This window comes from Bison bison, unplaced genomic scaffold, assembly GCF_000754665.1.
Source record: "Bison bison bison isolate TAMUID 2011002044 unplaced genomic scaffold, Bison_UMD1.0 scf7180017864371, whole genome shotgun sequence".
Classification (NCBI taxonomy): domain Eukaryota; kingdom Metazoa; phylum Chordata; class Mammalia; order Artiodactyla; family Bovidae; genus Bison; species Bison bison.
In genome coordinates, this window is record NW_011494943.1 from 7,673,819 (window position 1) to 7,697,746 (window position 23,928).

At 39.7% G+C, this 23,928-nt stretch overlaps 1 protein-coding gene across 3 annotated transcripts; it reads right to left on the reverse strand.

Annotated features, from left to right (window-relative positions):
* Positions 1-90: 90 nt before the first annotated feature.
* ACOX1 (acyl-CoA oxidase 1, palmitoyl) lies at positions 91-23,926 on the reverse strand. 3 transcript variants are annotated; one of them, XM_010856190.1, is made up of 15 exons: positions 23,792-23,926; positions 23,341-23,500; positions 19,360-19,520; positions 12,872-13,032; positions 10,210-10,317; positions 8,770-8,889; positions 8,513-8,628; positions 7,938-8,107; positions 6,804-6,966; positions 6,100-6,290; positions 5,654-5,833; positions 5,417-5,522; positions 5,147-5,290; positions 4,771-4,977; positions 91-3,913 (listed from the first exon to the last, which is right to left on the reverse strand). In XM_010856190.1, exons 3-15 carry the CDS (start codon positions 19,422-19,424, stop codon positions 3,866-3,868), a joined length of 1,779 nt encoding a protein of 592 aa, XP_010854492.1. In that variant the 5' UTR covers positions 19,425-19,520; positions 23,341-23,500; positions 23,792-23,926; the 3' UTR covers positions 91-3,865. The 3 variants fall into 3 exon arrangements, with proteins under 3 accessions (XP_010854492.1, XP_010854490.1, XP_010854491.1); XM_010856188.1 differs by lacking the exon at positions 19,360-19,520 and having other exon boundaries at positions 23,792-23,922; XM_010856189.1 differs by lacking the exon at positions 12,872-13,032 and having other exon boundaries at positions 23,792-23,922.
* Between the last annotated feature and the right edge of the window lie 2 nt (positions 23,927-23,928).

The following is a 23,928-nucleotide window of genomic DNA, read 5'->3' on the forward strand; positions in this document are numbered from 1 at the left end:
AAGTGGCTGTGACCTTCAATTATGAATGCCGAAGCTGTGAAGCCAGGATGAAACCTAACACCATCACGTAATAAAGACAGTAACACTTTCCGTGTTGATTACAGTTTATTAAGGGTTCTTCAGTTTTATAAAGGAAGATGGGGTTAGTGGCTTGGCTTATTCGAAGGTTGGTGGGTCACCACCGTCCAACCGTGACTCAGTCTTTGGACCTGTGCACCTCAAGTACTCCCACCTTCACTGACATGTCCTGCCAGGCATGCGGAACAATACATGCTAAATACACTTCATCGGGTAGGAACCAAACTCAAACCACGACAGTTAAAGGGGTAAGAAGGTAGCAAATTATATGCGCCAAAGTAGTTTCCTCGAATTCATAGCAATTGGAAATGTTTACAAGCAGTCATCAGTTGGAATATTATGCAGGTGAATCACGTTGTTACCTAATCTGTGAAACAGTCGACAGTAATGTGGTTAAACTGTTTTGCTTCAGAATTCTTAATATCCCTCCCAATGTTCCATGACTTTCCTCGAGATAATCAGTGGCTCACTTATATGTAAGAAAAAATTAAAAAATTCTCTGAAACCTAGGAATTTGCAGTCTACAAAGGCTAAATTTCCTTATGTTTCTATATTTACTATCATGGACCACAGGAATAGTAATGAAAATTTGAGTTTGGAGAGCTATAAGCAAAACTCCACCAGTGTTTTAAAATGAAAAGACATTTTATTCATTTACGGTGACTTGGTCTAATCCTCCAGGAATGGAATAATAAATATTCAATTAGCTGATCTCTGCATTTTTCCATGCAAACCTTTATGAGTCAGGAGACTCAACAGAAGATTCTTGGCCTCAAGTAGAATCATCAGTTTCCTGGCAAGGTTCCTCTCCAGTTGGTGCAGCAGCTACTGCTTGAGGGCAATCTATGACTCCAGGCATACCTTGCACAGTACACAAAATGGTTAGTGGGTGTTATAGGCCATCTGCATCTAGTTTTCTTTTTACTGAGATGGATAGAACTCAGAAAGGGGTAGGACTCTGAGCAACAGTCATTAGAGGAATTTTTGTTCCCTAGAGAACTCAAGGATCATGAATCAATATATTTCTGCAACCAAAGCCTTGCACTGAAGAAAATCCAATAATTGAGTTCTAATAACATGTTAATGTTACAAATGGTTAAATGCCTCCAGGTGTATGTTATCTGAAATTACCACCAGTGAGTTCTCAGAAAGTATGTGAACATGGTTAATGTTGCAATTAAGTGAATGTTCTGAAGATAAGCTGCTACTTAGTGGTATGATGTTCTGAAGACAAGAACAGGAAGGCCCCAAAAGGCTTTGGGACCAACTGTGCTTTGAGGTCACTTATGTGCAACACTGAAGTACACCTCAGTGTCTACTGAGTAGATACGAAGTAGAAATCCAAATACTTCAGGATGTAGCAAACTTCATCCATTACAAACAGCAAAAACCTCATGGATCTTTCAAAGGGTTATGTCAGTATCATCTAATAGAAACAATAATTCTGCTCAGGTTTATCATCATTTTTTGGAGATTAGGTTGAAATTTATCTGTACTCTTTATGAAAATGGCTCACAAAAGAACCCAACAGAACCACCCTTATCTGTGGCAAAGTCTGGCTTCTAAAGGATAGCAAGCTGGGTCTGCTGCTTCCTTATGAGAAACCAACAAATCTGTATTCCTGCATGGACAGAGCACTCAAATACTCTACAAAGACAGCACCATCTATCTGCTGAGGCAGGTTATCTGCTGAGGCAGGTCTCACTCCTTCCTTCCTTCTTTTGTTCAGTGTTACCTAAATCTACATCTTAAAATTCTTCATAATTTAAATTTATGTTTAATTTTATGTGGTACATTCTTTCCATCTTGATAGTGACAAATTCTTGAGGTCTTATGGTACCTTTATTCTTTAATTACAGTGAATAAGTTCAAAACATTCCAATGTTAATAAAAATACTATCAATATGAGATCTAGCTTTTAAATATAAAGCTCAAGGTGCTGGACTGAAGGTGGCTCTGACAGAGTCCACCACCATGTTTCAAACTGCTTAGATCCCAGATCTATGAAGCTGGATTGTGTGGGTGTCATTTCAAAAACCCTCATGTCCTGGCCATGGGTTAGCCCTCTGTGAATAAGATTTTTAACCACTAACTGGAAACAATTCTATATTTAACAGGTTAATATCAAGCAATCTGAATTTACTGTTATTTCCCAGAATCTGATCTAGTCCCAAGAGATACCCATACGAGATTTACAGAGTGATTTTTTACTTCAATGTTAACACAATTATCAATTAGTTCTCCTGGTGGAAAGATTAAGGCTTCTGTCAACAGGCAGTATTTCTTCTGCTGGACCTTAAAGTCTATTACTAGTTTCACCGGGATAGATTTTATGTAAGGTCCCAAGAAGGGAATTACAGTTCCCTGAATTACATACTACATTCTCAAGACTGACTCTAGAACAACTGGCTTCGTGAGACAGAGGTTACAAATACAGTTAACAACAACAAGAAAATTAAGTGATTTGTTTTACATTGATTTGAAGAAAAAATTCATCATGAGATACGTGTTTAGCTTTTAAATATAGAATGATTGTACAAATTAGACTTCAGCTGAAAGGACAATTTAGCAAGTCAGATAAAGCTCCTAGAAACATACTGAAAATAAAACCAGATATACTGTAAGAAACATTCTATGGAGCTTCCATTTATCCTTTAGCCACTGTTTCAATGATTATATTTTCTGATTAAAAAATCAGAACACATGGTTTGTCAAAGGACTTTCCTGGGTGTAAGAAGCAATGAGTGACGCTTTTATTTTTCTAAGGCCAGACCTCCAAGCATTTTAATGGCTTCTGCCAGAGTGCCAGAATATAGGAAATCTGGATTGTTCCAGAAAATGTAGTTACCATGGTCACCAAAGTTACAGTAACCTAACTGATAGCTCTCCACGCCCTTAATTCTTCTAAGAAGGAACTGTGACTATTTTTCTCCTTTCTTTAGCGTCTTTCTCAGGAGAGGGAGATCAAAACCACTGATGTGGAGATCTCATCGGCTGCCAAAAGTTATATGTAGAGATGACTTGGCCGCCTCCCTCTTCCCGAGAAGCTGACGCAAAAGGAGCTCTAATGCTACTAGAGGGACAGTTTAGGGAAGCCTCCAACGGAAGCTTAGTTCCGAATTACACAGGGCAGGGACCCTGCAGAAGCCTGTGCTCAAGAAATCTTTGGGTTGGAAAGACGCTACTGTGAACACTTAAGGTAAGAGCAATACATCAATTAAGGAGGGCAAGCAGGCAGGAGAGGCGTCAGTGTGTCAGGCACGAACTCACAGGTTTACTGATTAGTTTCTTTTCCCCAGTCTCTCTTCTTCACTCCTGCTTTCTAGCCGGGACCCCTGGCAGCTGTGTTAGGACATGAGCAAGAAAGTTAGGAAGGGTTCTACCCTGCTTAAAAAAACACCTCTGCTTAAAAACACTTGTATATCCAGTGATTAGCAATTAAGATGTGAAAATAATTAACTACTTAGTAGTTAAATTTTACTAATTATCAAAAGTCCTGGCCTCCTGGGATCAGCAGCAATATAGATGGAAGTCGCACTGCATTTCTTAAAACTTTTTCTGAATGCTTAATAGTCTCTTTCAGTGTTAATTGCACTTGTAAAACACATCTGGTTTTCTCCTTTAATTTGCAAAATCTGTTTTCTTTTTTCATTTATAAAAAGAGGAAAGGGTCAATTTATCACTTGCTCTACAGCTTTTCTGAATTTGATCAAGATTCCACGCAGTTTGTGTGACAGGTGTAAGAACAGCTACTTTCAGGGCAGACCGCACTTATCATCAAGCCACGTCAGAGCTTGGACTGCAGCGACTTTAGGTGCTTGTAAGACTCATGGACCTGCAGGGAAAGGAGAGAGAAAACATTACTGATAAGGAGCTTGCAATTTAAAATAGCTTTTTTTTTTTTTTTTTTGCTGCACTGGCTCTTTATTGTGACTCAGAGGCTCTTTGCTGTGGTGCAGGGGCTTCTTGAGCTGTGGCACGAGGGCTTTCTAGTTGCCCCATGGGATATGGGATCCCAACCAGGGATCAAACCCCCGTGTCCTGCATTGGAAGGTGGATTCTTAACCTCTAGCCCACCAGGGAAGTCCCAAAATAACGTACTTTTAATCAAAAAATTATCTGAACCTTATATGAATCCTGATTCAAAAAAATCAAAGGGGGGTGGGGGGAGAATTGAGCTAAATGGGGAAAAATCTGGACACTGGCTAGTTCATGATATGAAAGAATTATTGTTAATTTGTTTAGGTGTGAGAATGGTACTGCAGTTATGCTTTTTTAAAAAAGGAATCCTTATCTTTCAGAGATACATACTGAAATATTTATGAATAAATTACCTGATACCTTGGATTTGCTTCAAAATAATTCTGTTGGGAGGTTCAGATAAAATGCAACTGGTCATGAGCAGACAGTTGTTGAAACACGATCAAGGGAACAGGAAGATGCACTGCAGTGTTCTATTTATGTATATGTTTGAAATTTTTCAATTGTTGTTAGTTAAGGAAACTAAAAGCCCACATACTATAGGAAAGGTCTTGTTCCCTTCAGAACCTGTTGCTCAAATAAAGGGACTGTCTGAAGTGGTCATGAGAGCTCTCAAAGCTTCCCCAGGTGGTCATTCTCTGAGGGCCTTCCTGCTTTAATATTTAAATGAATAACTTCAAAATGTGAAAGACACTTTTTTCTTTTTTTTACCTCTGTTTTGTTCAGTGGGGATTTCTTGGCCCATTCAAACAAGTTTTCGTACACATTTCCATCATAGCGGCCAAGCACAGAGCCCAGTGTCACATCCTGAAAATCAAATGCATCCACCAGAGCAACCGCGTCAGGGCGAATCGCAGTCAGCAGCTCCTTGATGCGCCCATTCACCTGGGTGATCTGAGACTCTGTCATGATGCTCCCCTAAAGCGAAGAAACGAGCAAGCAAGCACAGACGTTATAAGGTACGATACAGACAGATGTTTATGAATATATAGACACACACATATACACAACTACAAAGTAAACCAAAATTATTTTCTATAAAAAATTAAGAAGTAAATAAAGGGACTTAAACTTAGAAAATCCTGACCTGAAGAAAATCCCCTGCATTCTGACTGATTCCATACAAAGAATACAAGAGACACAAACGCCTTAGGACAGCTTGGATGGACTTCTCTTGAATCTGGAGGACTTTTTCCGTAAAGAGCTTAACCACCACATAGTGGCAATGTGCCTAGATATAAGGAAAACACCAGAATGTAAGAATCTCTGAAAAAGATTCAGCAGTGATAAGGTTTCTGTACTAAGACAATGAGGAGGGTGGTGAAGGACGGGGGAGGGGAGGAGAACCATCACTGACCTCACTTGCCCGAACAAGGTCAATGGACGTTAGGTTCCACGCTACCTCCTTGCTTTTTCTGTGAATCACTTCAGTCTGAAGGTTTTTAGCAGCAATTTCTACTAATCTGTTTTTTAAAAAAAAAAAACTAGAAAACTGGAGCCCAAGAAGGTGACAGTGAATACTCGTGCCTCCCACCTAGGCCCTGGGCCTGGGGCCCCTGCAGCTGCCGGCCCCAGCTCTCGTGGGTGCACTCACCTGGCCGCTCGAAGCTTGTACGCCTCTGTCAGGCTGTCGGGGCTGTTGATATCCACCATAGTTGGCCACACGGCCACCTGCTGTGGCTGGATGCGCTGGCTGGGCAGGTCATTCAAGTAGGACACCATGCCACACACCAACTTGCCTGAGTGCACCTGGTCGTAACTTTTCATCAGGAACCTAGAAGTCACCAGGACACATGCTTTCAGTAACTATGCTTCCCGTGAAACAGAAATAAAGTGAACTCCTGTAATGACTTTAAACTATGTGACGGGGTTTCATACTAGTCTGAGCACAAGATAAACATCCTGCGTCAGGATGGAAGGCAAAATGACATCTTTCAGGAACAAACATAATGCGAAGAGAACACACGGGAACAGGTATCAGTGGAAAGGTTTTGGACATTCCTGAGAACACAGGATAGAAATCATGAATTAGACTCTAACCTGGCTGTCTGCAGCATCATGACAGTGTTTTCCCCCTCGAAGGTGCAGGTTGGGGTAAAAGTGACATAAATATTTGGAAGTCCACTGCAGTGAGAATAGCCATGTCCGCCACAAGCCATCCGACAGGCTTCAATAGCTGTGTTCGTTGTCCAGGACGTGAAAGCCTTCAGCCCAGCGGTGAGCGCGTGAAGCTGAAGGGGGAAGCACAGGCCATCAGGACGTCTGCAGTGCTGACAGCCTGCGTTCCAAGTGGACACGCTGAACAGGACTGTCACTTGCAGAAACACTTGCCAGGGTTAAGTAACAAGTGCTCAGTGCTTAGGGCTCTGTGCTATCATTGCCAGGGGCCTGGTTTGGTCCCTGATTAGGAAACTAAGATCCTGCAAGTGGCCAAGAAAACCAAATAAAATCACTTGCCATGTATATAAACTGAAAAGCATCCTCATCTAATTAGCCTAAACTAGTAACATTACCACATTCCTTTCTGAACTGTTCTATGTGGCAAAAAAATGTACCACTTAGGTTCTTTTGCTCAATAAAGGACCAACATAGTACAGTAATTCTGAAATTTAAAAACATGGATAAATCCATAAAAATATGGATTCTTTTCAAGGTATCCCAATGTTTAATTTTCTCTGCACATGATCCCACAGGGAAGTATGAACAAGAAGGGTTCCCACAAGGGACAGAGACCAGACACAGACCTCAGGCAGCTCACTCAGGTCCCCATGGCCAATGTCTTCATTAATCCGAAGATAGGTCTCTTTCATGTATGCGCCTACAAACTGGAAGGCATAGGCAGTGGCCAGGAGGGGAAAAAGTTTATATTGCTGGGTTTGATAATCCAAAATCTGTGGTTCTGGTTCACTAAAGTATATGAAAAAAGGAAAAACAAACAAAAATCAATCAATCAATCCCTATACAGAGCTCACGTGCCAGATTCTGGACTAAGCACTTTGATAGATTAATTTATCTAATCCTCACAAAGACCCTGTGAAGTAATTTTTAATAGCTCTATTTTACAGATGGGAAAAATGAGGTTAAGAACCTACCCGGGGTCACAGAGCTAGTAAGTGGCAGATTCTTGATTGAAATCTAGGCTATTTGGCTACAGAAGACCACACTCTGAACCACCCTGTTGAACACGTGAACAGGATTTTCTAGTTGACATTTGTATTTTTCTTAATCTTTCCAGTCTTTCCAGTTTGGCTATGAAAATAGTATCTCATGGCAACATAAAGAACCAAACTTCGTTAACTTCACAGGAGGAAGGCAATGTTAAAGGGTGTAGCTGGTAGAATAAACTATATTGTGACCACTAATATGAGAAGACCCAGTGTACTAAGTTTAATATTTAAAGTCTAAGAAGGTCCACTGAGCATGCAAAAGAGTCTGCTCTTACCAATTTCTTTATTTCTTCTTTAAGAGTAAAAAGTTTATCAAAGAGTCATGCCCAATTAGTAGGTGGAAATAAGAACAAACTATGCCCAGGAACACAACAGGGAACCGAGTTTAATGTCACTTTCACTATACCCAATTTGTAGTTGTTAGCAGCAATTAGAACCTTCACACCAGACCTTCGGTGTTTTGAACACTTCACTTATAAAGCTCTAGTAATATTATCATTTTTCTTAGAAGGTTAAAAGTAATAATTAGGTGCTTATTCTCATCCTTCCACTTAAGGAAGTTTAGATTCTAAGTAGCAGACCCAGTACACTGCCATTCTAGCTAATTTTATCACAAATGCACTTTCTCCACATCACATTTGGGAATTTTGATACCTGGATGGGGTTCACGCCAGACTTCAGTACTGAGCTCATCTCAGACTTTACCCTTACCCTGGGTTGATTTCAGACTGATGCCTCACAGCACTGTATCGGACGGCAATGGTGCATGCCTTAGACAGACTCCGAGCGGATTCTCCCACGAGGAAGGACCTGATGAACACCATGGTCCCGTAGGTCAGCTTGTTATTCAGGGGTTTTACGTATGTGCCATCAGGCTTCACCTGGAAAAAGAACATGAGATGGATGCTTCCTTCTGTTAAACCCAAGTGGCAGTTTATTCTCAAAGTGTGGTCCCCAGAAAGGCAGCATCAGCACCACCTGATGCTCAGTCCCCACCCTGACCTCCTAAATCAGAAACTCTGGGCACTAAGTAATCTAGGTTTTAGCAGCCTTCCAGGCGACTCTAATGTATGCTAAAGTGGGAGCCCCACTGGTTTAGCAAACCAAGACATGCCCTTCACACCTGTCAACTCATCTGATTTCATGGTCACAATAAAAGCATCATCAGAAGTAAAAAATCTGTTATTACCTTCTAAACGAACAGACCATTCCAATCCTATGATTATCAATGGCCACTGAAACCCCCATGTCTGACACGCCTGCTCGTATTTTCCATCTCACTGTACCTGGGCATGTTTCATCAGCATGTTTTCTCTGGGAATACGATAGTTGTCCATCTTCAAGTAGCCATTATCCATCTCATCATAGCCAAACTTGGGGCCAATGTCTCCTACAGTAATACCTGCCGCAGATGAAAGGGGAGTCACAGGGTATTTAGGTTCTGGGATTCCTGGCTCCCTCCTCTTCTTTAGTTACATATTATACTTTTTGCAGAAGATAGTGACTGGTTTAATTTTCCATCTCAACATTAGATAATCCTAACCTGGCAAAGGCTTATGGGTCCCAAGTTCACGAATAGGTACAATGAAGGCATGTAATCCGTAGCATTTTCCCTGAGTGAAGAGCTGGGCAAGTACGATAGCATGATTCGAAGTTTTTCCAACTGCAACATAAAAGAGAACGAGAGAGGAAAGTGAGCAAATGTTCTTACATTTTCAAAAGACAGAAACAAAAGCGAGAAAAGCATATGTTAAATATAAGACTAAGATTCCATCAACAGCAAAATTCATTAAATTTTTGCAAAGTAAGCCTTCATTTTAAAAACACACATATATATATGTGTGTGTGTATTTTTACTGGAGTATAATTGACATATAACATTATCTAAGTTTAGGGTAGACAACATGTTAATTTGATAGCATTTTAAAGAAGAAGATAGTTTTACTTATTTTTCATTCATTTACATAAAGACATTTTTAGGATAATCATAGAACATTAAATTACTTCCTTTTTCTCCCTTAAGGCAGGGCTTTCCAAAACAGTAGCTACTAGCCACATGTGGCTATTTACATTTAAATTAATTATACTGAAATAAAATAGAAGATTCAGTTCCTCAGTCAGCTAATTACATTTCCAGTGTTCAGGTGGCCAGTGGCTACCACGCTGAACAGCAAAGACAGAGAATATTCCATCACTGCAGAATACTTCAGTATTCAGTATTCAGAATACTTCAGCTGTACTATAGGATACAGCTGCTTTAAGAGATTTTTGGTTAATGCATCCAGAAATATTTCCATTTTATTGCATGCTAGTTTTTTTCCTTATCAAAATGTAATACCACATATTAAAATATATAATGTGGATAACAAAATCCTTCATTGGAAATTTATGTATCCTAAAACAATAATTCAGAATAGAAGACAATATTAAATAAATTTCACATCAAAGCTATTATAACAAAAATTTAAAAACTAAAATACTTTTCTTTTTTAAAAAATACTCATTTCTATTTCTGTTTTGATTATTTATTTGGCTGTGCCAAGTCTTAGTTACAGCATACGGGATCTTTAGTTGAAGCATGTGGGATCTATTTCCCTAACCAGGGATTGCACCCAGGCCCCCTGCATAGGGAGGGTATAGTCTTAGCCACTGAACCACCAGGGATGTCTCTCAAATACTTTCCAATACATAAATGACTAACCAAACTAGGTATACTAAATTACTTTAAATGATGATTATGGAAATTATGCTAACACATGGAATGCTAAGATAAAAATCTATGAAAAGCAGCAAAATTGACAGCTGTCCTCTGCACTTTACAAGTGTATAAACATCTGTAACAGGTAACACAAGAGAATGTGAAAAGCTCAGCATAGTTTAAGCCCTAAGAGTTCTTTCTATATTTCAAAATTATATTCTCATAGACGCTATATATTCTATAAGTCTTCAAAACATTCAGTTACTATTAAAAAAATTCACTTACGTCCACCAGGCCACCACTTGATGGAGGTCACAGTAGGACTGTTGAGAATGAACTCCTGGGTTTCAGGGTCATAAGTGGCTGTGGTTTCCAAGCCTCGAAGATGGGTTCCTAAGGAAATGAATTATACCTACTTCAGATAGAATATGGGAAAAAACAGGTATAGGGTAAAATCTGCCCAGTTCCTTTAAAGCACTAGCATCTCAGAGAGTAACAACATCTAACAATAAAACATCTGTAGATGAGCTACAAATGGTTGATAACCAAGATCCTGAATTTCTGATGCTTAAATCAGATAGTTCGTATTAAGCTGAAAATATAAATGTCAAGCATGTTCCATTTCTGTATTTGATTTACTGCACAGCAGTAGATAGGGAACATTTATTTACATCAACCAAAAGAAAATGTAAAGACAGATAAGAATCATAGTTGCCTGAGATCACAGGCTATGACTTTAACATGGAAGTTAACTGCCCTTTTAAAATCATCTCTAAGTTGTTAGTGTGCTAATTTCAACTCATTCGTATTGTGTCCACCACACCAATTCAACATTCTGGAATTCTGTATTATAACAAAGAACGAGATAACACATGACAGAAGAGACTGAAGCTAAAGTTCTTGTAAACTGAGAATTTATTTCAGAATGAATGCTAGAAAGGAAAACAAGTTTTAAAACTTTAAAAGTTATAACCATTTTAGGGAAAAGAAGACCTGGAATGGTGACTTTTTAAAAATTTCTAAAAGTCCCAATAAGGTCCAAGTTCACCCTGTAGGCTTCCAACACTAGGCTTTCACTTATTCCTGACTGGTTCACAACTTTCACGTTCATTGGAGATGGACAGGGATTTGTGTTTTAAACTCTAATGAAAAAGTGAAAGTTGCTCAGTTGGGTCTGACTCTGCAACCCCATGGACTATACAGTCCATGGAATTCTCCAGGCCAGAATACTGGAGTGGGTAGCCTTTTCCTTCTCTGCTGCTGCTAAGTTGCTTCAGTCGTGTCCGACTCTGTTCGACCCCATAGACGGCAGCCCACCAGGCTCTCCGTCCCTGGGATTCTCCAGGCAAGAACACTGGAGTAGGTTGCCATTTCCTTCTCCAATGCATGAAAGTGAAAAGTGAAAGTGAAGTCGCTCAGTCATGTCTGACTCCTAGCGACCCCATGGACTGCAGCCTACCAGGCCCCTCCATCCATGGGATTTTCCAGGCAAGAGTACTGGAGTGGGTTGCCATTGCCTTCTCTAGGAGGGATCAAACCCAGGTCTCCTGCATTGCAGGCAAATTCTTTACTAGCTGAGCCACAACGGAAGCCCAAGAATACTGGAGTGGGTAGCCGATCCCTTCAGTGGATCTTCCCGACCCAGGAATCGAAGTGGGGTCTCCTGTATTGCAGGCAGATTCTTTACCAACTGAGCTATCAGGCAAGCCCTTAAATTCTAATACAAACGTGCCAAAATTCTTTGAAAAAAGTTACAGAAAAGTGTTCTATGTGACCCTCTCCCTATCCTGAAGTCAATGATGAGAACTTTTTACCAGATTGCTTTGAAAATGCCAGATTTCATTCACCACTTAAAATTAATTGTTAAACATTCAGAAACTTCCAAGTTGAATAACAGAAATGGCCAGTTTATGGGTGATCAACCTTCCCCCAGATGGGAATCAAGGAATCAGACAGTGAGACCCCTTTCACCAAAGAAGACACTTTTATAGAACAGGTAATGACAGAGCGTTTTCAAACGCACAACTGAACCAAACAGTATTCCACTTTGTGTCTTAGGAACATCCTGTAAAATACTATTTAGCATTGAAGCTGAAAGTCAAATGAGCAATCAAATTAAGATAAAGCTGTTACAGGAATAAGGAACAAAAAGCAAATACACACTAGACCAGCTGTTCTGAAACCTCTGATTAGGCTAACAGAAGCCAGAAGTAGATGAATGGGTACCATTCAAACACAAATACCAATACAGAACGCGTGCTACCAGGAATAGCCACCAGCTTGAGCCCCATCCAGTTCAGAGAGAAAGGTAGGTCGGGGATGCAAAGAAAAAAAGAAAAGTGGTACATACAGAATGTGAAATCAATTACCTGGAAGTACAACTTATCTTATTTTTACTAAACTTTGGCCAAAGCCACCTTTAGAAGTCTACTGAATTTAGTGAATCAACACAAACAATGTCAAGGTAAAAAATCCTGCACGTTTTGGTTACAGAGGCCACTCACTTCCCTTTAGCACACGTGCTATTACCATCTATTTCTTTTGGAATCTGTGTAAGTTCATTAAGGTATCAGTATAAAAGGGAATCATAGTAATGAAGAAAAAGAGATGGGTTCAGACTCTCCATACAAATTCTGTACAAAAGCAGTGAACCTGAAAAACCACTTAGTAAGTAAGACCTAACTCTTAATTCTTGATCTGCTGAAGGGGAACCGTGAATAAGTAATCAGTATATCTGTGATAACATGAGCTTTAATTTCCACTGACCAAGGCATTGTCTACGCCAAGACTTCCACATGTGAAAACCTGGAGCGCTGCAGAAAGACTGCATTTAAACAGATCCCACACAGCACGTGGAAACACCACCGCTGGCACATGATGGACGCTCCATGTACCCTAGGCTTGCAGAGCCCCACCCAACCCAGAAGGTAGACTGAATGCACCGTACCATGACCCATCTCTGTTTGGGCATAAGTGCCAATGATCTCCAAGTTCCAGGCAGGCATGAAGAAGCGCTCCTGCTGTTCCTCGGTTGCCTGGTGCAGCAAGGTGGGCAGGAACATGCCCAAGTGAAGATCCAGAGGCCCAGGCCGCCCTCGATTCACAAAGCTTCAAAGAAATACCAAGGATGGGCATTTGAGAGTCATCAGGTGTGAGATCAGCAATTTGAACAAACAGCAAGGAAAGGAGAAAAAAAATACCTTCTGTTAAGTATGAATTAGTTGAGTAGACTTCATCATGGATGGGAGCACTGCCCCTTTCTGTATTACATTATAACTCTTGGTTACTTCCATTTTTCTTAAATTGGTGAGAAGTATTTTCTAATGCGACTCATTTCTAAAATAACTTGGCAGGGATTGGGAACTGATTCCAAAGCCTGTGCAACCAAAACTATGTGACCAAGGCAAAGGATTACAGCCTTGCAATTAAGGTAAATAAAAATTCTGAAGAGGCTTGATGGAATGGAAAATTGAAGTTGTACAATGACATATATTCTAATGAAAAGTTGAGACGGGAAAACACAAAAGTTCTCTTGGAAAAAATTTTTCCAGGATCTAATACTAATGTTTCTGGGTTGGAAAACTTTTCTATTTGTCTATAAAACATCCAGTGTTAATCCACATTCCTCACCTAATTTTGGTCATTTCATTTGGATTCATTAAAATATCCAGCCACATGCTATTAAAACAATTTAATACAAAAACTGACGATGCTCTTCACTCCAGTAATTAATTTCAGAAATAAAAAGACATGCAATTTTTAGTGAAGATCATAATATTCACAAATAACAGATGAATGCATAACAATCGCTCCATTACAATCATATGGGAATTATCAAAATTATAATAAACATGTTAACTGTCATTTAAAATCCAATTTCTAAAGTCATTCTTTTCCATTTAAAATTTGCAAGTGCCCTAGACTTTTATGTAAATTTATTTCTAATAGGAAATAGTGCTATACAGCTTTGTAATATTGCATGCTACCGGCATTTTTATCTAAATTCCAGCTCTAAATTAATCAATTCTATATTGCTCTTACTATGTTCTTTATCTTAGAAATGAGCCTAAACATTTCAGTTTCAAAACTTCTCCATTTGTTCCACTTGAGGAAGAAAATAATCAGGGGGAGGGTGCTGTAGGTGAGGGCTGATCTGTACTGTCTTTCCACAAGGGTTGGGGTGAGCTGAGCTTTCAGCTAACCAATCACATGAAAATCAAAAAATGCACGAATAACTTCCTCATTTTACAAAGAAATTAAAGCTGAGGTGAATTAAGTGTTTTCAGGTCAGAAAGACAATGGCAGGACTTCCCTGGTGGTCCAGTGGTTAGGACTCCAAGCTTCCAATGAGGGTAGGGGGACAGGTTCATTCCTAGTTGGGAAACTAAAGATCCTACAGGCCTCAAAGCACAGCCAAAAAAAAAAGACCATGGCAAAACAAGGACAAGAATCTCATTGCCTAATCATGTCTTCTAGTGCGATCTGGGCTGAGGATGACGGTGGGGACATTAGAAAGACCTGCCAAATCAGTTAAGATTTGGAAGCGTCAAACTGGAAATCCTGTAAGATATTACCACTGGGGGCAACTGAGTGCAAGGTCCATGGGATGTTTCTGGGCTATTTTTGCAACTTCCTATGAATCTACAGTCATTTCAAAATAAAGTGTTGTTTTTTTTTTATAAATAGTGAAAATCCTTGGAAAAACAACATTCCTGGGATGAGCGAGTACCTTTCACTCACAAACAGAAATGTCAACTGTCCTGTTTTTAAAGGAATGGTGTGCAGGAAGAAAAATTAAAGTGTGTCTGCTGCTGCTGTTGCTGCGTCGCTTCAGTCGTGTCTGACCCTGTGCAACCCCAGAGATGGAAGCCCACCAGGCTCCCCCGTCCCTGGGATTCTCCAGGCAAGAACACTGGAGTGGGTTGCCATTTCCTTCTCCAATGCATGAAAGTGAAAAGTGAAAGTGAAGTCGATCAGTCGCGTCCGACTCCTAGCGACCCATGGACTGCAGCCCACCAGGCTCCTCCGTCCATGGGGTCGCTAGGAGTCGGACGCGACTGAGCAACTTCCCTTTCACTTTTCACTTTCATGCATTGGAGAAGGAAATGGCAACCCACTCCAGTGTTGCCTGGAGAATCCCAGGGACGGGAGAACCTGGTGAGCTACCATCTATGGGGTCGCACAGGGTCGGACACGACTGAAGCGACTTAGCAGCAGCAGCAGGAGCTGTAAGAAGAGAACTCTGAACTACGGCCAAAAGTTGTGGCCTGAGGCCAACCACTCTCATTGCCGAGAGCCTACTTTTCCATGGCTAGAAACCAGAGCAATTCCTGGTGAAGGAGAGGTCGCTCTGAGGCGCCCTTCAGACTCATCGTGGGCGGGTGTGTATCAGGGAATAATGCCAATACCAAGGGTTACCGCAGAGCACACTGAGAAGGGCAAGGGGAAAACTACTATCATCACAAACTGTTCTGAAGCTGAAAGTTGTTCCCAGGAGTAAAATGTCTCTTGTAACTAGGGTAAGGATTATTCAGAAGTGAAGGAAATGTAGAAACGTTACAAGGACAAAGTTACCTGGATAGTTTTTGATTTAAATCAAGTATTGATAATTGCTGTAACCTTATGCATGATAAAGACCATAAATTATTTTAAATTAATTTACTTTATAATTGCAAAGCACCAACATTTTACTTGGTAAGGAGCTGCAGTCAATTCTTTCAAAAGCGTCAACACCAAAAGGCTTTCCCTGTATCTCCTACATGATACAGGGCAGGGAAGGCTGGCCAGTAGTGAGGACAAATGATTAGATTAACAACATATTGAGAAAGGAAGAAATCAAAATAGCAACTCAGTGGACAGCATGATTATAATCCTTGGAAATCAACAACAAAACACCAACACCATCAATCATAAATTAACTTAGCAAAGCTATAGGCTTTAAAAAATCATTCATTCTTATCCATTAGAACCATTCAAATAGAAATCCCACTAAAGAGAAAGGTGATTTATAACAGCAACAAAATATTTTTATATTTTAAATAAGTTAGCTCAGAATATTAAATATTTAATTATGAAAACACATAAATACCTACTAGGATGAATGAAAGATCAGAGTAACAGAAAAGAAATTGCTAATTCTGAGCTCACAGTATGAAGGAAAATTAGTACTTCTCAAGAAAATATTGGGATTTAATGTAACACAGGTTTTAAATTCCTATAGAATATGTTTTAGAACTTGATAAATTGAGATCAGAATTTATCAAAAAGAATAAGTATGCAAGAACACTAAATACAAATATCTTGAAACACAGGCTGTAACAATAGTAAGTTTATCCTATCAGATTTTTTTTTCTATCAGATTTTTAACTATCTTTAAAATAACAATGACAATGAGCCAAAGCTTATGATGTTAGAGAAAACAGAAAGAAACAAATTAACGTAATATATTTAAGGTTCCATAAATAAATTGAAACTATTACAAAAGTCTAAGATAAACTAGAAAGAACGTAATAAAGTGAAAGAGCTATTAGTTAATAAACATGAATACTGTATGTGAGACTGATCACTGTATCATACACAAGTAAAAACATTAAACACAAATTCAACAAACAAAAATGGGAATAAAATGGAAGCTAATTACCCAAGATATGAGAAGAAAACTTATACCTAGTCAGAGACAGATGCACTGAGGCCAAAATATTTAATGAAACAGAGCCAATAAAAACAATATAATTTTCTAAGATCAACATGCAGATTCTATTTATCCAACACTCAAAGGAGAACATGCCAGTTCATACATATGAAATGCAGAGAGTAATATCCAGGCTCATTAGCACTGGTAAATGAAAACTTTAATTCTTAGATATAAAAGTAGCAAAAAACCAAAGTGACTATGTTGATGGGACAAAGGAGACACGAGTACACTAAATACATCAAAACCTACTCCATGTCTTATGCAACAACATCTATAAAGTACTCATTCTCTTCAAATGTAGTCATTCGTCTCTGAGGAAGGTATTTCAAAGGCATAACCCAAAGAACACAGCTTTTGTAGACGTTTATATTGTTATTACTAACAGTGGGGAAATTAGAATATCCAGGGAGCAAGTCTCATGGGAAGGCCAACAGGGAAGAGAATCACTCTGGGGAAAAAAGAGGATGGGAGGCTATCGGAGAGACAGAGCAGTGAGATCCAGGAAGAGGAAGATTAGGGACTTACAAGATCAAGTGCATGACCTATTTTTCAAGCTTCAAAGGAAGAATATTTTCACCGTTTAGTATTAGAGATGGGAATCTGCAATGATACTGCAGCATCTTCAAAGATGATAAGTATGTACTACAGAAGCTCTATTTTCCTGAATAATTATAATAACACAAAAGGCAAAAAGAATCCCTATGAAGTGGCTAGAACTTGAAATGATCAAATAACCATGATGACCAGAAACTATCTGCTTTGTGACCTGCAGAGACATATGGTCTGGAGATAATTAACCCTAGACCATGTCCCAGACAGTCTCTTTAACAATGGAGCCCCAGGTAGAGGGTGCCCTCCTTGGTCCAGGATTCTGCCTTTGATTAGGGCTCGCAGATCCACAGACCCAGTATGTGTTGGGCTTGTGTGCCCGTACAGACAGAAGTGTGTTTAAAGGAGGGAAGAGAGAACACTGGTGAGCTAGACTTTCTGCAGGTGGTTGAATTTTAAGATTCTTGAGGATCCTGGAATAAAACTGAGCACTTTTAATTTCTTCACTTCTCAGAGGCTTCCTAGAAGTGAAAGAATCCCAAACTGGAAGTTACAGCTAATTCTGTAAGAACGTGAGATAATCACTGTTGACCAATGTTCCAAAGTCTCAGAATTTAAGTAGTCAAATCGTCATCCTGTACAAGTTGCTCTATTTCCAGTCCCGCTGATGCTGAAGTACTTTTTATACATTCTCTATAAGATTATACTCTCATTGGATGTTAATTAGCCAACAGACTGGCTTTTTAGGAAAAGAATAGCACTCAGCAAAGCACAACTAATATGAACTGACAAAGTTCCAGCAACAAACAAGACCTAATTTTAAAACTCTGTTCTCTAAAAAACCATAGAGATCAAGACAAAGTTGGTTTCAAACACAAGAAAAATTTGGAAACTAGAAGGAAGAAGAGAAAGAAAACTAACAAATACAATCTTGCCCAGAGCAGCACAGGACCTTAATCCAACCCTCGGCACTCCTCAAATCAATGAAGTTTAAGTCTTCAATTCTTCCTCTCTTCTTGCAAATATACATGGGAAATATACTTCAAAAATAGAGGCAGAAGGATAAGACAGACCAACAAAAGATAAACAGATCAGACTCATTTAGTTTCACAATAGTTTACATCTAATGTCTCCCGAGAACAGTATACCTCTTAAAGTCAAATAAACTCAATGATGAATTTGAAAACAAACAAACAAAAAAGGATTCTGTACCACAAAGCTATTTCAAGATCACAAAACACCCACACACACTCCAGGAGAGGAACACTGCTGGAATGCGATCTTTCTTCCCTTAGGACACCTTCCCTCAGGTCTGACCATCCTGGGGTGCCTGGTGGGGTGTTCATAAAACTGTCCCATGACCAGGATCTGCAGTGCCCATAGGCATTATGAGAAAGGACATTTACTTAAACCAATTCACAAGCCAAAAAGCACCAAATGAAACACAAAAGAGGAATGTCCCTGATATCTGCATCCTTTCTTCCTTCCTTTGCTTTGCTTTATTTACACGAGGGAAACATTTTGATAATTAGGAATGACATGGGGCAGCTCAAATTCAAGACCCTTAAGCCCATCAGTGGCCTTGTCTATGAAAACAAACTTGCTCCACAAGACCAAACACAAAAACTTTTTTAAAGGTTTTCAGAACAATTTAACCAAGAATTCCTGGTAATTCAAAGTCCATGGGCAGGTACAGAAAAATGAATAAAAAGAAACGAAATGAAGAGCATCATGGACTTTTTCCCAAACCCCCTAGCAGCCTTCACCACTTTAACCCCGTCTCATTAAAATACACATTTTTAACTTCATTAAAGCAAAGCATCTTCCACGTGTTGCTGAGGCATGAAGCCTCTTAAGAACTTCCAACTAGGTCTTTTAAATCAGACACCCACACAATGGAGCACTTTGCCATATTTTCAACCCCACCTTTCCAAACTGCTCAATACCCATTTTAACTGGGTGTACACAGCAACGGTAAAAAATAACAATGATACATCTTTCAGGCCAGAATCTTGGACCAGTTTATAGGGAAATAAACTATGAAGAAACAGGTTGAATTTTAAGATTTATCAATTTAATAATAAAATTCCAAACGTGTAGCAGGAGGGTAAAAAAAAAGGTCAAACGCCCAGAGTGATTTGTTAAATGAAGACCTGACTGGGCTACCCACTGACCCTCAAATGTGGACTAACCGTGGCCCATTTCCGTCTGGGCGTAGGTGCCAATTATCTCGAGTCCTTTGGATGAATGCAGCCATTTCTCTTGCTGAGCAGTGGTGCCCTGATTCAGCAAGGTAGGAATAAACATGGAGTAATTGAGGCCCACAGGTTCCACAAAATTGACCAAATGTAGTCTACAGGAGAGAAAAGAAAAGGGTCTCAGCCTTATTCTAGAAACTGGATTCTACCACCATTCTCGCCAGACACATTTGGCCCTGAGGATGAAGGTTAGACAAATTTAAACCCCTTTCTTACGAAATTAAGACTCAAACTTATCATACACTACCTAAAAAGCCAACGGCAGAATCTAGTGGTATCTCTTCTCCTCCTAGTCATGTCAGGGCCAGGATTCTGAATTTCACACTTAATCCAGAAAGCAAATTCTACCCATGTTTTAGCCTCAGACCTCTTTTGTTTATTATTTTGTTGGTTTGATTTCTTGGAACATGAGTGTGTGTTTTTGCTTTATTTTTAGGCTTTACTTGTCTTGAAAATCAAAAGAAACTCCACAGAACATTTACATTTGCTGAGCTGTTAACAAAATGTCCTAAAGAAGAATAATTTAAACTATTTTTCCCTAGTAACCAAAGCAAATGTCCAGGATAGTATGTATACATTCTAGGGCCAAAGCACAAATCTATAAAGATCTTCAGAGTTTACAGATGGGTAAAGCAGGTAATGTGAATATGTTAAAAATCACAAAGGGTCTCTGAAAATTAGTCCAGATTAAGGGAATTTTAATTTTAATGAAATTCAGTCTTTAATGATTTTCCCCTAAAAGAATCTGTGAAGTAGTCAATACAAGTTATATACACTAGTCAGCCTCAGCCATGCCAAGTTAGAGATTTTACAGGGTCTATTCTGTCAGCTCTATCTATATAAACAGCTTAAGGTACAAAGTATTATCTAACTGACCCTCATGATGTTTCAAGGGATGGACAGAAAGCAGCGTCACCACCCTGTCCTGGCTTGTAGAACAAGCAGAGCATAAATTCAAGAGAAAGAGGGGGTAGGCTGCCAACTCACTTTTGGGGATGCCCTAAAACCATACCACTACCTTTTAGGGGTGCTGAGGACAGATTCAAACATTCAAGGAGTGCCTGGACTAGCCAACATCAAAAATGCTTTTTAACCCTGAGGTTCTCTGATTTTCACACAAATACTAAATGTTAATTCAGACTCCAAGGAGAGAAAGAGGGCAAAGGAGGCGGAGAACAGAAGAGTCGAGTGAGTTCCTAGGTAAGTCTCACAGAAGCTGTTCTAGAGAGAGAAGTAAGACATTTTGCAAAAAACATACCCATCTCATTATGGTGGGATAATGTGGAGGTAAATATAAAAACCGGCCTCTCAAAGGCAAGGGCACCATAACACTCCCTAACAGCCACGCTTTATTGACTTCCCTGGTGGCTCAGACGGTAAAGCATCTGCCCACAATGCCCCGGGTTCAATCCCTGGGTCGGGAAGATCCTCTGGAGAAGGAAATTGCAACCCACTCCAGTACTCTTGCCTGGAAAATCCCATGGACAGAGGAGCGTGGTAGGCTACAGTCCATGGAGTCGCAAAGAGTCGGACACGACTGAGCGACGTCACTTTCATTGAAGGAGGAAATGAACCTGCAAGACTTTCTGAGTAATAAAAGCAGTAATTCACTTGCTAAAAATGGAAGCAATACAAGACACAGCCATTCCCTTATGGGAAATGAGAAGGCTCTGGGTTGGTAAAGTGCTGATGCTGACACAAAATAATTAATTCTAGCAACAGGGAAAAAATATGTAACACAAAATAAAGACTGTCAAATACTTATGTTTTTGACATACTGAGATTTTTTTTTTGAGGGCTCTTGAAGTTAACTAAAGAACAATATCTGAGCACTTGTTTTAAGTTATGTTTAATCCTCCCCGACGACTCTTTTCAAGGAACTAGCTTTAAAAACCTAAGAAGGATTAAAAAAAAAAAAAAATGACTGGTTCGCATTAGAATTTTGTTACTTTAAAAATACTTTAGTTTTTGCATAACAAACTGTATAGTTAAAAGACAACATTACAGAAAAGGAGATCAGGAAAGGAATTTGTATATTCCCCAAACAGCAAAGTCTTACTTTCTCAAGGAATGGAGAGAAGAATTCTTCTACTGCTTGAGTTGAGAAAACTCAAAGTATTTTACTAATATTTTAGTCAGTTTCAAAATATTCTCATGTTTCATTTTGTGATAGGGAAACTGGATATAAAAGGGACCAGAAATATTACTATATTTCATTAATCATAGCATCCCTCACCCCAAAGCCAATTTTAGCATTTAAGACATTCAATGTATCTGACAATTAATGGTAGGTCACAGTTGAGTTTTTTAGTGATACATAAAACATAGATGTAACAATCGACAGTGTTCAGTAACTGCCAAGACTAATGAAACATTCTCTAACAAACATTGATCTTCCTGTCATAGCCCAGAAATACTGAAAGGATGTCAAAGGGCCTGCCACAGGTTGTATTTTGTCTTTTTCCCAAATAGTGAGGTCTGAGTCATAAAATACATTACAGAAAAAAAAGAAAAAAAAAAACCCACCAAAACCCAAAAAAACTGGCTGGTGTCCCCTGGTTTTTAACTGACGTGAAGGACTGTGTTCTATGCCACTGTGACTTCACTGGAGTCTATTTACACATTGCGCACCACCACAGATTATGAAATCTAACTAACTCTGAAACACACGGCCGCAGCCATTTAAAGTAAAACAAAACAAACCTCTTGTTTTAAGGAAAAATCTAATTTTACTAACTTTACAAGTTCACAAACTCAATTCAGGTAAATCAGAAACAGAATTTTCTAGGAGTTACTCCACCTCAATATCCTCACAGCCACAAGTTACAAATTTTAAAAAATAAAAGAGCATTTGGAAGTTAGTAAGTACTCTGGACTACCAAATTAACTGTATTTTTATAACTAAAATGGAAAGAAGTTCTGAGTGTGGGCTGGAGTAAATTTCCTCTTGACAAGAATAACCAGGTCAAACTCGAAAATAGATACCAAATATATCAGTTGGCAGTTGTATAAGAGAGGAATGCCTATTGCAACATAAAGACAGAGCCTGTAACATGTTTCATTGTTTCATTTTTCTTGGCTCTTAAACATGTACCATCCAAATAATTTACCCTCTATTGATGAAAATATTGGCGTTCTTAAAAAATGTAGAGACCTAAAACAGGAAATGCCCAGTAATAAATGAGAAGAAACGCTGCAAGTCAAAGGCATCTTACACTAACATTACATAATTATAGTGTATATTTACATAAAGGCAAAAAAAAAAAAAAAAGTGTGTGTCTTATTTCTAACCAAAAACACAACAAAAAGATGGTCTGAACAAAGAACATACTCTGTCAGCAGTAGGACCAAGGCATATTTTTATGAAGTCTCATATGCACAGGAGGGCCATTTAAATACCCTCACCAGATTCAACGAAGCTGGGGGTTCTCAGAATACTTTATATCCATTCTGAGGCTTGACTAAAGTTCTTCCTCATATTTTCCATTATTTTAAACTCAAGAGCTACATTAGTATATGAAAATACAATCTGTTACTGCTCCAAAATATTTGTTTGGTCTTTGCAACGGAAAACATCCTTCTAAATTCAGCTTCTGAATTTAGCAGGCCTCCTTCTTAGAAGAAGCAAGTCATTCTGCATTTAAATCGCTCAAAACTGAGAGGTCTGGACCGCATGTGTATGATTCTTGATAAAGAAAATTACAGCATCTCCACAACAAGCTTTCTACAAACATCAGCCCTTTAAAAGGCTTAAAAATCAAAGTAAACATCATTGTCCACACATAGAACTTTAAAATGGCATGAAAAGATGTGAATTTGAGTCTTCAAACGCGAAACACTATGAAAAAGGATACCACAGATGGCGAATTCAAGGTTCAGGCTTAGGCCCTTGCTCTTAAGCTAAGGCATACCTACTTTTTAAACCACATGATTTCAGCAGGATCTGCGATGCCAAACTTCCTCATCTTCTGCACCATGACGGCACTCTTCTTAACAGCCACCTCGTAACGCTGGCTACGGCTGAGGAAATTCAAGTTCTCATGCTGGAAGTCTGGGTCGTTCAGAATGAGGTTCTCTGGTAGGGAGTTAAAGGGTACCAAGAGGAAGACAAAAAATTCACGGCTCCGTTAAAGCTCTCTGGATCACACCAGGTTTCAGCCTCACGGGCACAGGTCCTCCCTCGCGATGGGCGATTGCCCCCGCCACAGCCTCCCCTGGAAGTGCGGGGGTCCCGCGGCTCCCCTAAAGCCGGGCCAGAGGTTGTGGCCTAGGCCCTACAGTGCCCCCACACCCCCGACTTCTCCCGGAGGGAACCGCCAGCTCTGCTCGGGAAAGGCGGGGAGGAGGCCTGGCCAGCTGCCCTCACCGATCTCTCGGCGGCGCCGAGTGTTCTCGGGGCTGCCGTCCAGGACATTCGTGAGCAGCTCCGGGTTGAAGCTGGCGCCGGCCCGCTCTTTCTGCAGGTCTGGATTCATGGTAACGGGCGGCTGAGGCAGTGTAGGT